Source organism: Meleagris gallopavo, chromosome 10, assembly GCF_905368555.1.
Source record: "Meleagris gallopavo chromosome 10, MGAL_WU_HG_1.1, whole genome shotgun sequence".
NCBI classification, from domain to species: domain Eukaryota; kingdom Metazoa; phylum Chordata; class Aves; order Galliformes; family Phasianidae; genus Meleagris; species Meleagris gallopavo.
In genome coordinates, this window is record NC_139413.1 from 13797275 (window position 1) to 13813393 (window position 16119).

The 16119-nt window shown below is 39.7% G+C and overlaps 1 protein-coding gene across 1 annotated transcript; it reads right to left on the minus strand.

Moving 5' to 3' along the window:
• Positions 1 to 391: 391 nt before the first annotated feature.
• EPHX4 (epoxide hydrolase 4) lies at positions 392 to 16119 on the minus strand. Its single transcript, XM_085231336.1, has 7 exons — positions 15738 to 16119; positions 13082 to 13167; positions 9517 to 9674; positions 7391 to 7519; positions 5479 to 5582; positions 4498 to 4646; positions 392 to 1306 (listed from the first exon to the last, which is right to left on the minus strand). The coding sequence occupies exons 1-7, from the start codon at positions 15978 to 15980 to the stop codon at positions 1072 to 1074; spliced, it is 1104 nt and encodes a 367-aa protein (XP_085087462.1). The 5' UTR covers positions 15981 to 16119; the 3' UTR covers positions 392 to 1071.

Sequence of the window (16119 nt, forward strand, 5' to 3'; positions counted from 1 at the left end):
GGTTTTCGTACCGAGATTAGACTGCTGTGTAAACAGTAAAAGCAGCTCTGCAGCGTCCTTCTGAGACAGGAATCTTCCCAACTTATAGTTCAGTTTAAGAGGCGTGTAACCACTGAAGTATATAAATGTTGAAAACGTTTGTGGGAAAATTATACTTGGATGTCAGGTACCATTCATAGGTGGGAAAGGCGGGATGAGTGTCTGAAACACTAGGAAAAAAACTTGGCAGCAGTTCTTGGAGATGAGAACAGTAGATGCTAACGTAGGAAGGATGATGCCAGCAACGAGGCATTGTTTCCAATAAATCATCATGTGAGGAAGTGCACAGACGCTTCAGCTGTTCAAACTTAGTTCTGAGCATCAGTAAGAAAGCTCTCCGTGGGAAGCCAAGTAAACGGAGTAATGTAAGTTGCATTTTATTAGACAGAAGTGGTTTTGATACATGTTAGATCTTAATTTCCCATTCTTCTTGTTCAGACATTGAGTGTACGGGTTCCCATTTTTTAGTCAAGAAAAACACATTGCACAAAGCAGCTGCATTCAACAATACAACAAGATATGTATCATTATTCACTTGAAGACTAGAAATGTGCCCAAAATTTTTTCAGTCATCCAGTATGCTAAAATATACATAATAAAAAGAGTTAACTTTAATGGTAAAATACATTAAAAAAATTCAGGCAAATTGAGAATGAAAACTTGTGAATTCCTTCTGTATGACACCATTCCATTATTTCATTATAAATTTATAAAGGCACCACACACAGAGACTGTAAAGCAAGGGAGAAAACAAAACCAAGCAATTTTCCATGATTTTCTTTCTATACAAATACATATATCTTAAGGCAGGTGTTTTTATGTGCAAAATACAAGTGTACAGGTAAAATCAATGTTGGTATTCTCATACTCACTTCATCTTTTAGCAGAAACATTGGTGTCCAAATGTACAGTACATCAAAAACACTTCTCTAACAGAGCTCAAAATAGAAGGCAGGCTGGAAGTATGGCCCTGATAACAATTACTTTTTAGATCTGTAGAGCTTTTTCGTAGACTCCTTAGAACATGTACAGTCATTCTCTCTTTCTTGTTGTGTCTTCCTTTAGAAAGGTCCATATCAACTTGTTCACTATGTCAGGTTGATCCTGCTGGAGCCAATGACTGGCTTCAGACAAAATAGTTAATCTGAAATGATTTTTAACATAAATCCTTGTAATTTCTGCCATCTCAACTTCCATAAATGCATCTCTTTCTCCCCATAAGAGCAGGGTTGGCATGATGACTTCATGGTGCTGCAGAGGTAGGCAGCTTTAAAAAAAAAAAAGACTTTAGTCTTGTTTTATAATAATCACAACTTACTTCATCATTCAACTTCCTTAGTTTTTGAAATCAACACAGATAATCTTATTGCAAGCTTTTCAGTTCCAGAGTATCTTCACAATACGAAGAGAACCCTCATGTGACTCAAAGTGCTCTAAGTGTTAAGGATAGTGAAGTTACCTGTCTGTAATCAGCAGCTGGTTGCAACAGAAGTCTTATTTTTGAAGCATGAATGATGCTTTTTCAGAATGCATAGCCCAGGAGCTCCATAATCTCCATAAAAGTGAATGTAGAACAACATGCACAGAATTCTGGTGGTCCATGGATTTCCCCGGGTTGATGAATGCTATGGCAGATTTCTGAACCTGTTTTATCTACTGTATGTAGATTTCAATGAAATACAATGCTTTGAATCATGTTTGGAATATAGTGTTCAAGGCATCCAGCTACCTGACTACCCATACTGTGTTACCAAAAATATTTGTCCAGCAAATGGCAGGGATGTCCCATACCATGTAGCATTGTGCTCAGCAATAAAAACTGGGGGAAGTTGGCCAGTGGTGTCTGCAGCTGATCTGGGTCTGCCTGGCATCACTCATCAGGTGGTTGCACTCCGCAACACTTGTTTTGTGTATTCTTTTATCATTATTATCATTATTATTTTCCCTTCCTTTTCTGTCCTACTAAACTGTCCTTATCTCAGCCCACAAGTTTTACCTTTCTCCAGTTTTCTCCCCCGTTGCACTGCGGGGCAGTGAGCAAACAGCTGAGTGGTGCTGAGCTGCTGCTGCGTTGAACCACAACATGGACTCAAAAGCATTTACAGATTGTAAGACATTGATTTTTTTGAAGAAAAGCCCTTAGAAAGTAAAATGTTAATAAAACTATACCACCACACTGACATATTTAAGCTTTCTATAAAAACTTTCCATTATTTTTTCTTAATACAGTTATTTTGAATGTAATTATTTTATAGATGTTTCCTTACATTGAGGGTAGATGTTAGAAGACAGAAGACAAGAAGGCAGAAATGAAAGACTATTTCAACATAAGTCATATTAACACATCAGAATTCATTATTTATCTATTTCAGAGATGTTGAAAATTGTATCTGTATTTACTCCTGAACTGCTTTATCTTAGAACAGACTCTATCTTGGAAAAGACTAACTGCAACAATTCAGAACAGATTCCATATGCAGAGATAAAAATCATTATTATGCTAATGCTCAAATATGATAATGCCAAACCAATCATGTATAAAAAAAGTTTGTTCTCAACAAACTTTTATTAAAAATGTATTGCTAGGATCAAACTTAGGTGTTAATTGAGAAATTATACTCTAAAAAGGGAAAGAGAAGATGCTGTGCATTAGTTTAATGTTAGACAAAAGTGGAGACTTTGGAGACATTCCTTCTTTCTACTTACACATAATTCCGAGAATTAGTAATAAAAGATCAGGTTAAATAATAATTTCATTTTAATTGATGAACTAGTAAAATTCTTAAAATGACTTTTTGTAGCAGTGGATTTAGATTTCATTTTTTCCAACAAAGTGGCCCAACCCCCAGAGCCATAGATTTTTCATAGTAGCATATTAAACAATTGATAATCTGATGATCCAATTCAGTTCATTCAGATTCATCTCTAAGAGCCTTGCAAGATTCGTTGCCTTACTTATCTAAAGTAACAGAGTGACTGCTGTTCTGTTTATGCAAGTTCACAGTGGGTGGAAGTAGCTCATTTTAATCATCTCTTTGGAAATAACCTTCCAGAAAAATTAAGAATCAGAGCTGCAGGGTGACACCAATGAGATGGAAGCCTCTCACATGTAGGAGACCAGTGCCAACCCACTGAGAATCATGGTGGATACAAGTCAGTAGAACCTAAGTGCTGCTTATATGAGAGGAAGTGAAAATTTTGATCCAGTTATAATAGCTAATGATTCACCTGACGTGTGACCATCAGAATTGGTTGCAAGAACAGAAAGAGCTGAAGACCCATATTTTTTTTTCCAGTGGAAATCCTGCCGTGTTGTGGCTAATACCACCTAGAATGTTATTCTCTGAATTCTTCACAGGAGTATTTTCATTAGGAAGGTAAACCAAACAGTGCACAAGAACATTCACACTGAGGAATTAATATCTCTGTGAAGAGACTTTCTGATTAATACCTCTCTTTTCCTTGAGTCTGAAAAAGGCCTGAACTCGTAGTTTAAACATGCAAGTCTTCTATTCATGCAAATCCCACAGCAATGCAACTGCTACAGTCTCTTCACTGCCGCTGCCGCAGCTGGTTGATGTGCGCTCACTGATGCGAGGTGCTGTGGCAAACCCAATGAAAAGGCTCAGGGCCCTCCTGCCTCTCCAGCTGCTCATTAGCTGTACCCTGCAGGCTGCGGCTGTGCCATTCCAGCACCAGGGAACCCTGTGATGCCCCACAGCTCCTGTTGTCCTTGGATGTCCCAGCTGGTGCTATCAGCCGCACTGTGTGGCTGCAAACAGGGACACTCCTACAAGCACAGCCGCTTCTCGTATTCACCGTTGGTGTCTGTGCTTGATGTTAGCTTATTTAGAAGATAACATGCTGTCTCTCTATGCTGTTTTGTCTTAGCCTGTGCAGATAGCACCTAGCCTGATCACCTGTTTTCCTCCCAGCATTGCCCTGCTGACTGCTTTCCTGACAGTGACAGTGAGGAAGGCACAAGAGGAGCAGGAAGGATGGAACTATGTTTGGAACAGGGAAAGCTGAAAGTTAATCTGCTTCAGAAACTCTGCTGAGTTCAGGGAAGGAGGTTTAACGCTACTGGAAACGGGAATTAAGGGAATAAAGAGTTCAGACCTCCTGATACACCCCTGCAGCCCAGGGCTACCAGTCTGAGAATGATCAGGTTTAAACACATTCTGGCCCTGTTAGGTTTTTGGTAGATAAGCAGAGGGTGTCAGTCTCTAAGGCCAAGTCTGGCTGCTTGAGAAAACTCTAGTTGTTACTTTGTTTTACATGGATACCTATTACAATGTATTTTGCTGCCTGACACCAAATATTTTTGTTAACTGTTGAGACTTTAGAAATACATGTATATTTTCTTCCCTTTTACCTTAGTGGCAGAAGATACAATAACACTTTTGGACTCTAGAGGGCTCTAGAATATTTTACCTTGTTTCGGAATGTTATACTGACCTGAAAATATTTCTGTAATGGTTGATAGGTCCAGTTAATGCTCCAGGTTGTGAAAAGACATAGAGATAAGCTTCAATATCCTCTGCTGTTAATCTGCATCCTTTCCTTCCGATTCCAGTGGTCTGGCTGGTAAACAAACTTTTCAGAACCTATCAAAAAAAGAGTAAAAAAGCCATCACGTATCTACAGAATACTATTTCTTTCCTTCAACAAGACACATCTTTCTAAAACCTATTTATACATAGCTCACTCCAGAATAATTAGAGTGCACACAAATAGCACTATTGCCAAGGTACTCAGTTACCTTATCCTGCCTGTGACAGGCAGTGGCAGGCTGTAGGCACATACTTTTTTCCTCAGGATGGAGCCAGCAGCTGAGAAGTGGGAGGCAGAAGGAGGCAGCACCTCCCAGCTTGCTGTTCTGTATGCCTGCAGCACTGACAGTGCTGTGCTGGGCTCATATGTGTGGGTCGATGCATACTGCTTTTTCTCTTTCTATACATTCATTTTGATTGTTTAACATTACATAAGATGTTGGCCTTATTGGTTTCTCAAGCAGAATTAACCACCTGAAAGAATGCAATATCCAAACTGCCAGGCTGTTCATCCTGCAGCAGTCAGTGCATGGTGAGGGGATGTCCCACCACTCTCAGGAGCTGCAGCTAAGTCAGCAGTTCCTCTGGCAGCAGATGTGTCCATGGTAGAGCACAGCATATCACCAGCTGACTTTCAAGGTGGAGTAACACACTCTAGTGCTGGAGGTTAACAGTGTGTACCCAAATGCCTGCCAGAGATCCCAAACCAAGCACAGATTATTTATGCTTTTATTCTGCTTTGCATAAATATATAAAACTGAAGAAAAATCAGAAAGCTCTGTATTTTTTCCAATAATTATCACTACATGAGAAGGGATCAATGTATGTGGCAATTCTTCCATCACTCACAGATAAATATACAAACAAGAGCACTCATTTTGCTCACCTTGAAATCATTTACTGTAAACATGAATTCAGGAAACCATGGCATTTGGAAAAAGAAGTAGTAACCAGATTTAATCAATTGTGATGGATGTCGTAGAATGTATTCTGAAACAAAAATGCCCATGAATTAAAAATGAAAACTGATGACTTAAACAAAATTACTGTTAATATCACTATTTTTTAATCTTAAAGGAATGTTTTAAAAATACTACAGTATGTGACAAGAGATTAATTTTTCAGCAGTAAGTATATGATGTGGCCATTAAAGTTCATTTCTTCTTTTATATGTGTTAGTAGAAATAGGCAGCAAAATGAAGCCTGCCAAAGATTAGGTGAGAGCAGTGACATTCAAGAACTTAATCACACGAGAGGTTTTCATTTAAGAGCTCTATCTGTGCAGCTACTCCAAAACATTTTTTCAGGTGTAGAATAAGAGGCATAAATACAAATGTTACTTTTGCCTGTAATTCTCTCATCAAAGATGAGGTGTAGAGAAATCTATAGATGATAATCCACTTACACTGCGAGTGGTAAGTTGAGAAACCTGAGGTGGAACTCTTAAAAATCTGGTGTCATAATTGCTATCAGTTAGCAACAAGGAATGGCATGCATTAAGTAACTAAGTGATTAAAGTGTGCCCAAAGCAGTGACATGGGAGGTACAACGTCAAAGATCAAGCAATTTCAAATGCCTAAATACATAAATCCCTTTGGAGTGCTTTGGAGTGTTTTAACTGATGTTATGGCATTAATTGTGCAAATAACAAAAATATTTTAAAAATAAGAGTTTGATGATCGTAAAGATTGTGGTAGTAAAGGCAAGCAGAATGCTCAATGTATAAGCTCTCTGTTTTCGTTTTATTCACAGTAGGAGAAATTTGATCCAGGGAGACTTTATCAAGCTGCATAACATATTTTGTTCTTTAAAAATATGCAAACAAGTGTTAAGGAAACCTATACTAATATGCATTTTCCTTCTGTACAGCCGGGCTCCTGCTCTCAGTGTAAGAACTGCAGCAGCTCCTGCTTGCTCCAATGGAGAAGAACAGACATTTCCTTGGGTAAGTGAAGCTTAACTACGTGGCAAAATGTTCTTTAATACCTTGGAAGGGTGGCCAAGTACATTCTGAGAACAATATGTGTGAAGAGTTCTGATTCCACAGTGTCATAAGGTTAGATTTACATTCAACAGAGATGAAAAATAAAGCTTTGCTGAATTTTCTCAAGTATTTCTAGGGAAATGGGGTGACTTTAAAAATGGAAACAGCATAAGGTCAGCAATTTGAGAAACTAAAATGAGTGAGGAACTACTGTCATTGTAATTACTGAATGTAGATCCAATCCCTATGAAATATTTTGTAATTGTGGGTAGCAGGCAAGCTCAAAGCCTATCACACAATAAATTCTACTAGAAAACCTAAATCTCTTCTTGAGGTAACTGCTAGCACATTCCTGAGCTTCTGGTAAATAGACTGGAAAGGTTGTCTTGTTCCAATTGTGTAAGATAAAGTTTCACTTGTCACCTAAATCAGGATTACATTCTAGAAGTCTGATTCTCAGGTTGTTTTATACAGTTTTAATAATACAGTGAGACCTTAACTTTGGTATTATACAGCCATGTTCAGGGAATTCTATCCTGCCAGATTCATGTTTATGAAAATAATATTTGTTGGACTTCAAGGATTAAGAAGAAAACCCAGTAAATTTGCTTGCAAACATTCCCACTCCCTATAATAAATTATTTCCCAAAGTATAATGCTGGATACCTTACTGCTTCATAAAACACATTCCAAACTATAAAAGGTAACAGAATATCTAAAAGAGCAAATACCTTTAATCACTTAGAGCAAACACAATCTTAATGCAAATACTCTGGATGAACATACAGAACATTATAACTATGATAAAACTCACCTGTAAACACTGAAGGATGAGGGAAATTAACCACGATCAGTTTAGTCACCATTTCGGGGTAACATATAGCCACTAACCAAGCGATCATTCCTCCCCAGTCATGGCCAATCAACACACACTTGTTGTATCCTACCATATAAACACAAATTTGTGGGTTTTTTTCAGTGAAATTCCATAGAAATCATCACATACAGTAAGTGCTGGATAAAGAAGGTAATGTAACTACTTCATACTGGACTGCTTCCATTACTAATGGCCAGGAAAAATGTCTTATTATAGCTAAAAATATAATACATATTAAAATTATTTAATTTGACTTCAATTACACTTTAACATTGATATCAAATTGAAGTAATGTGGTATCCAAATGCCACTCTGTTCACATATCAGCTAGTGCAGAGTCAAATAAATGGTTCAAATTGCAGTCATTATAATGTATGTACGTATGTTGTGTTTAGGGAGTTTGGAGTTTGAAATTGCAGACTGAAAGGCTGGGAAATGTCCTGAGTCCCCCCGAGCAAAATTAATCATTATGGATTGCTTTGAATATGGGAGGTTAGCTAAGCTCTATACATCATCACTGTGCTAGATTATACTTAATATCCATATAGCTAATACACATATATGTATAGATGAATACACACATTTAAATATTTAGAAGTGTAGAAGTAACACTTCTCCATATGCTGTTTTGATGTCAATTTTTCAAAGTTCTTAGCATTCACTTAATAACTCTTTCATTGACGGAAATGGGAATTTTGCACCAATAAAAGGGGGGGGGGGCAGGGGGAAAGTCATGTCTGTTTTTGAAAGCTTGACTATTCCTCCTTTAACCATTCCTCGAATACATACTACAGAGTCAGATACTATCATAGTCCTCACTAAGGATTGTAATACTGAGTGCACATGCTACAAAAAAAATGTATAAAAGCCCAACTGTTCTGAATTCTGACAAATCTGGACACAGTTGTCAAACCATCTCAAAATCTCTCTTGAATAAAAATCTCATCAAGCACATTTGATATAATCAACATCTCCAAACGAATTTACCTTAGGATTAGAACAAAGATTAGAAGTCTCAGAAATACTTTTTTTCAGAAATTTTTAAATCTGTATGAAATTACATGATCGTGAGAGCACTTCACAAACATAACCATGGCGTTACCGTGGAGATTAACACAACCAGCAAAGGTTGGAAAATGTAAGCACAGCGTGGAGGCTGCCTGCCCAACCTTTTGACAATATTCAGGCATTGCAAGCAAAGTGAATCCTAAATTCAAGGCTTAGAACTGGCACCACTGCTGCACTATTTTTTAATGTGAAATGCAGTTAGTTGTTTCACTATGCCTAGAGTATCTAATGAATTAAAATGAATCTAATCTTTTGTCTTACTGTTTGTACGGAGAGGAAATACCCCTCACTAGGTGTTGTTTTTCATTGTCAGAACAGCTGCACTTCCTTCTGAACTGAAGGCGTAAAATTTGCCAGAATGCTTCAGTTCAGGATCTACTACACTGTTTTTTTTTACCACAGAGAGCAATGCATCCTTTTCTATCCCTTCTGCTCCTCTCACTGTTGTGTAAGACAGAGTGATTCAGCTCTTGAGAAATGACTAATGTGCAGGAGTAGTATTTTGGGATTTTTTTCTTTATGCATCAGATATACTGTCATCATCATTATAAAGGCCACAATATTTATTCTATCTTGTTTGTGCTAGAGGAATTTCACCTGACAGAAATTCTTTTGTCTGCAAGTACTATTAGACTAATCCATAACAGTATTTATTGAGTGCAACTGTTAGGAGTAAGTGAAGGGTCTTTTTAGTTAGAGGAAATATCATAGATTTGTTCTGCTGCATTTCACATAGAGAAGAGTTTTTGGAATTCATGATGGAAAATCATCTTTACACATTGTTTTTACTAGCATGTACATCATGATTGGAAAGCAAACCTTTTCTATCAGTATTGTAATAGTCCATATATTAGGAGTATCCTTAGCTTTATATCTCTACATATCTAGAATGTGTAGATCTAAAAGAGAAGCAGTTGTTTTGAAATCAATGACAAATATTTATACACTTATAGTTTTTTTCCATGAGCTGAGTAGTTTGTCTTCTACTCACGTACCTAGAGATTCCAAAATATCCTTTATATCTGTTATCAGGAAATCTAATTTGTAATTTTCTTTGTGAGAAGGAGCATCTGTTTCTCCATAACCTCTCAAATCCAGGGCCACAACTCGATATTCACTTTTAAATTCCCGCAATTGATGGCGCCAAGAATACCTAACAAAGGGAAAAAAAGCTGGAGTTAGAAGGTCAAGCAGTATGATACTAAAATGCAGTCAATGGTTTTGCTCCCAAATAGTTGAGGATAAATTATCATGGCTTTGTTTGCAGCTAGGTTCTTTTTTTCTATGGTATGTTGCTTATCCCTTGTGGTTATGGCAATTCTGTGCTCCCTTTTTGAATTCTCCAGTAAGGAAATGCAGCTGCCAAAGAGGCAGCATGGCCAGAGCCTGGATATTTTAACGAATAAGTTTTTGAAGTCTGGCATGGTCCCTTTGCTGCAAAGGAAGCAGGCATAAAACAGAGCACACATAGGAGTATTCTGTCTTATCCTTGTAACCATTCCATCATCAAAAAAGTAAGGTCTGAAAAGCTTTCTCTTCTCCCTTGTTCATATGCAAATTTTGATGGACTAGGGAAATATGCCTCAAGGGAAAGATTTAATTTTTCCTTTTCAGAAAAGGAATGTCAGGCAATTCATATGCTAAATTAACCAAAGGAAGAAATACAATGAATAACAAATGAATGTGATGAATTCCATATGATTTATATTGTGCACACTTTCATCTGTGTCACTCTACTGCTAGAGTTGTTCCAGAACAATCTGTCAACGTGTTGGTACTCCACGAAGCATTGCATTGCTTGCATTTCTGTGGAAAAGAGTGAGAGCATCACATACTTTAAAAGACATACAAAATGAAGAAGGCAAAGGCTTGAACTATTCCTCATTCTGCAGTAGTATGTAGTGACTGGATGAGTATGTTTGTAGTGCAAAAATAGCAAGAAAATGGCAAAGATGATCCTGAAAGAACTACCTGCCTTCAAGTGTTATTGACGCCAATTAAATTTCAGAATAGCCAGCACCAAGAAGATGTGGCCTTAGATTATAATAGAAAGATACATGAAAAACATCATCCTTCTGGACATAGATAACACTGACTGTATGTTGCTAGGATCTAGCTTTTTCTTCTGCTCTTTTTTCAACAGTCTCCATCAGGTAGGTGATACAAAGCATTAGAACTATCAGGTGTCATGAGAGATGCACAGAATTCTACCCGAATTCAAACTATCTGTATCAGTCCATTGGGTATTCCACTTTTAGCTTTGCCTCCAACCTACTCAGCATTCTGAATATCATAAGTAATATCACAGTAATACCTATTAATTATAGAAATTTATATTCATGTAAACAGAACAGTCAGAACCTTTCCATTTCAGTGCTGTACGATGCAAATGCAAGATTTATCACAGATCTCTAGGAATTAAATTTTTAAATGCGTTGTACAATGATCTGGAAGCTGAATTTGCCATGGTAACTGTTGTAGCTATCATGTATATTTCAGTAAGAAGAAACAAGGGCCAGAAATAAATAAATAAACTGTGTTTGTTTCAGAGCATGCCTCACTGCTATCCGCAGCAGCCCATCCGCCACCAAATGTCTGACTGAACGTGTTTCATATCCAAAGAAATCTTTTTACCGTGTATGAAATATAACCATTAGACATTTGCTTTGCAAGCAGGAATTGGAATGCTGGTGAATGCCTTCATTATCATAAGGCTAAATAACTGAAATTATTTTGTGACTTTCTATTCATATTATTTCTGAAAGGCAGCTTGTACAAAATTTAGCAGCTTACACACATCCCAGCTGTCTCAACTCATCATGCTCGCTTTCAAATATTTTGTCTTTCTACAAAATTGATATTGATTTTCAAGTTCTTATGCATCTAAAGCTCTTAATGGCTCGGGTGCATTATATTCCTAAGTGATCTTTCATCTTCAGACATTCTGAGTCACTTGGTAAGGTCAGTATTCTCTGGTTATAGTTGTCCTACTTATAACCTTGAGACACTGGAAAGCAAAGGATTTGCTGCAGTTAAGAATCGTAACTGTGAGTTGTATCCATTTTTTTTCCTAGTTGAACAGTACAAATTCGATGCAGATTTAACTCTCTTAAATTGTGATTATTGTATTGCGTGCTCTGAGAACATTTTCTATTCTTGCATTAAAATTCTGCACTGATTGAATTAACAAGCCAGTATCATATTTGTAGTGTGACTGCTTTATAAACTGTTAGCATGTATTTTTCTTTCAAAACTGAGCTATTGGTGGTCCCAGTGACCTACATTGCTGTTTTTTAATCATTATTCCATTCCATTTGAATGGTCAGATAATATATAAACTGTCACTTAAAGCATGGCTTGCCATTAAATTGTAAAAGCAGCTGTCTGAATTTTGATATATACTGAATTTCGGTAGAATATATACACGAAATGCTAATTTTTGCATATTGTTTCCACTGTAGTGGAAATTAGCTGTATTCTCAGCTGTCTTTCTGTGTTGGAATACACATTAAATACCCATTCTGCAAGATATGCATAATGCTTGCATTATGTATGCATTCCCCCCAGTAACTGACTTTCTATTTGATGTACAGCTTTTAGACTTGTAATTAGCAATTTAGTATTAGGACAATATATTTATTTGAAAATTTATCTTAAAATAATAGATGTGACTCTTTACCATCATCCTCAATGCCTTTTGTATCTACAGGAAATTGCTGAGGGAAGAGAACTAGCCTCTTATTGACCTGGCTCAATTTATCATGGTACAACTTGACTGTGGCTTGAAAGATTACAGTTCCATATCTGAGTTTAGAAAGGAAAAGGATCATTGACCTTACTAAATTACTGGCATCACCACTTCCTCTATTTACTTATTGTTTTTTATGTGGAAGTTCTGCAAGCCACACCTCCTAGTTAAACTGGGCTGCGACAGCTCAATCGATTTGGTTTAAACATCAGGCACATGACTGCTTTTCATTGTTATTAACTAATGTGCAGGCTTGGTTTTGATTCGTTATTCATCTTATGATGAGCTAATAATAGAGCATTTTCCCTCTGAGTGGCACTCTGAAATTAGGCTGCAAAGCAGCCTATAGAACCTGTAGTTCTCTCCCTTCCCCAGTTAAGACTCATGTATAGTATTTTTAACAATGTGATCCATAATGTGCTTAACATACATTGGATCTTCATTTCAGCACCCTCTGCTGCAGTTCTGAAGTTCGGCTTTGTTAGTACAAATGCTGTGTGTTTTCCAAAAGGGAAGTTCATTAAAAACAAGCAGTTTCTACCTAAAGTTTGAAGAAAAGAATACGTACTTGGAGGAAGAATAGAATGACAGTGCAAAAAAGACAGTTGTGTTGAGTCAGCCTCAGGAATGTAGGAATCCTGTAGGAATGTTTTATGGTTGCTGCAGTTAGAAATGTCAATGGTTTGTTCCTGACTAGATCTTAATACTGTTAATATGCATAGGGTTATAGAACAGTTCACTCTGAGATTACTTAAGCTTTGATTATCTTAAGCAGCTCATTTATACAAGAAAAGCATGTAGGGAATTTTTACCAGAATTCTGGAAAGCCATGAAGCAGCAGCATGAGTGGTTTACCCCTTTCTCCAGCAGCCACATAGTGGAATCTTAACCCTGAATCCTAGAAGGAGAGAAAAAGAAGTTTGTTGTTCTTACTGCTGCATTATAACTGCTGTACTGGTATTCAGGAATAAGTAGTTTTAGACAACATTCTAAGGTACTGCCCCTAAAAACACATCAAGCTGTCAGTTCTCAAAGCTGAAGTCTTCTGTAATGCTGAGGTCAGGTACTGCTACACACTGACAATGCTGAGCATCCCACAGCCCAGCAGCCACAGCCTGTTCCTGTACAGCCAGCTTTGACACATGCCCAGCTATGCGAGTGCGTGGCAGTTCAGCCATGAGCACGCTCAAGGTTCTGAGAGAGCATCCCATGGCATGGGGATGAGGAGGTGGATGATAAAAGCAAGGACTTTGCTTTCTTACAGACATAGCATGTGCTTGATGGAAAGACTTTCAGACATAATATACTTTTAATGCACTTTTCATCTTTCACTTAGTTTCTAAGATTGAGCAACTATTTAAAACCATGAAGTTACAATCTTGCACAATAAAGCACTGCGTGGATTCTTAGGGAAAAAAAAAAAAATGAAAAACAAACAAAGAAAGCAATCAAAAGTAACTAATTACAAAGGAAGTTCTTTCTGCTTGCTTTTTTACTGTTCAAGGCTTCAGACTTACTTCAGGAGAGAAAGCCTTCATATAATCATCTTCTTTCTACACTGTCTATAGTCACTATTTCTGATGCATCTTTTAAACAAATGAGTCTTAGCACCAGCAGATAAGTTAGTGATAGCTGTCCAGAGACTTAACACCGAAATGCCATTGAAATGAATGGATGTGTGCAAGCTTATGCTAACTCAGGGAGAAATCTGGCAGAATTTAAAACTGAAATGATGACCTACCAGGCTTACTGAATTCTTACACAGATGTGAATACAGAAATTGGGAAGGACTTAGCTCATAAAATACAGCATGCTATTCAGGAGTCATTTCAAGGAAACTGCAGGTAGGAAGGCCATACTGCTCCTGAACAAATGTCAGAGCCTGAACTGTCTCTGCTATTTTAAAAAGGGAAGATAAAACTCCTGCCTTTGGTATTGATTGAGCCCTCAAGGGTCAGAACTGTGCAGAAAGCTTTTCTTGCCCACAGTGCTTCAAACTGTCTGAAATACTTTTGCACAGTGGAGTCACTAACCAGCTACAAAGCCATTAACGTATTTCTTGGTGTTTGAGAAGGCTCTGAAAAGGGCACATCTGTTTTCTTATTTTTGTACTCACTGTAGATACAGGAGGGATATTTTGCTCAATTCTATCAAAAATTACACTGATACTTCTCTTCTGGTATGCCAGTGAAGTTGAAATATCTCTGTGTTTCTAGGTACTTACTGATCTCTTCCCAATAAATTTTAGAGCCGTTACATCACCTCCACTGTTCTCCATACTGTCCCTGCCTTTGATCCCTTTAACACAACAGAAGTTTCTCAGTTCTATTCCAGAGATTCAATCAATTCGATCATCTAGCCCTCCTCCATCCTGCTTCTTTCTCTTTGTGTCCTTTAGGGATTCACCCTCAGCACTTTTATTTAATCAATGTATTGCTTTTAAGGACATTGCTTTTACTCATGCAAATTCAATCATCACTTGTACAGCAGCAATTTGAATATCACATACCCCAAACTAAGCCCATCCTCCACCTGTTCAGCTGCTCCTTTCTGTCTCCTCTTTTGTATTACTGCAATAACATGGCATCGGATATTGCCATCTTCTCTGCAACACACTTCTATCTTTCTTTTGCTGGAACCTGTACAGATCTCTAGGATACATGTGTCTGGGAGGTAACACATCAGGCTGCTGTTACCCAGCGGCCAGAGAGTTTCATGCTGCCTGAACCGAGTGGCAGACCGTCATCCTGGCAAGCAGTCTGCTTTGCCCCAAAGGCTCCGTTATTACCACCATCCCCTCGCTTCCCGGCAACCCCGGCATTACTGCTTGGCGCTGTGGGAGAGGCAAACGCAGCGTGTGAGTGCAGCAGTGTGTGCGTGCCTTCTGGTGATGCTGGAAAAAAGCAAGAAGGCGAATTGTGAGGGACTGGGAGGCTGAACGATTTATGTTAGCGCTGTATGGCAAAAAAAGCTGCACAGAACCCTCAGAACAATGCTCTCAGTACTCGTAGCATTAAAAATAACGCTATGAAAATTGCAGCGCTCACCTACAGCTGCAGAAGAAACCGAGCTAGAACAACTTCTTTCCGGGCAGTAGCCGGAGGAGCAGATCGCAGGCAGAGACCCAGAGCAGTCTCTAACAACCCTGCGGGCCGTAACCGCGCAGCCTCAGGGACGGGGCTGAGCGCTTCACTCCGCGCTCCCCCTGCAGCTCCGCCGCGAGGCCGCGGGGCCGCACCCCAGGGGCAGCTCTGCCCGGCCCGGGCTCCTCCCGCGGCGCCCCCGGGGCAGCGGCTCCGGTTGCGTGCGTGCGGCGGGGCGAGTCCGCAGGGGAACCGCCGGAGAGGAGCACGCACGGGTGCCCGTGTACAGGCATGCACCGGAGGCGGACGCGCACGCAGCCGAGACGCGTGCACGGGAGCACGGGTGCGCACGGCGAGGCCCGCTCCCCCCGACCCCAGCCTTCACCTTGATCCGGACGTAGCAGTGGGTGCCCAGGGAGGGGTCGTTGAGGCAGGCGGGGGGGTTCTCCCGCATCACCCAGCGGAAGGTCTCACCCGGCCGCCGGCCGATGCTCCATAGCAGCCGCAGCCCGGCGATGCAGGCGCACACTCCGCAGTAGCTGTACACCAGCGCCCAGAAAAGCAGCGCCCGCGCGGCCACCATCACCCGGCGGGCGGGCGGCTGGCACGCAGCACCCGGTCTCGCCATCGGGCCCCGCCGCAGCCGTCCCCGCCGGCCGAGAGGGGCTCGCAGCGCCGCCGCCGCCAGGAGCCGCCCGAGCGGAGGCACCGCTCACGGCGGCGGCGGCGGCGCGCCCGCCCCGCGGTCCCCGAGGCCCTCGCCCCGC

What these genes read in the sequence shown, in the direction of transcription:
- EPHX4 (XM_085231336.1), bottom strand. Translation starts at nt 15,980, where the DNA reads ATGGCGAGACCGGGTGCTGCGTGCCAGCCGCCCGCCCGCCGGGTGATG. An exon ending in TTACAGTAAATGATTTCAAG is followed by an intron (nt 4,647 to 5,478) that starts GTGAGCAAAATG and finishes TTTTTTTGATAG; the next exon opens with GTTCTGAAAAGTTTGTTTAC. An exon ending in CATTACAGAAATATTTTCAG is followed by an intron (nt 1,307 to 4,497) that starts GTCAGTATAACA and finishes TTTTTTTTAAAG; the next exon opens with CTGCCTACCTCTGCAGCACC.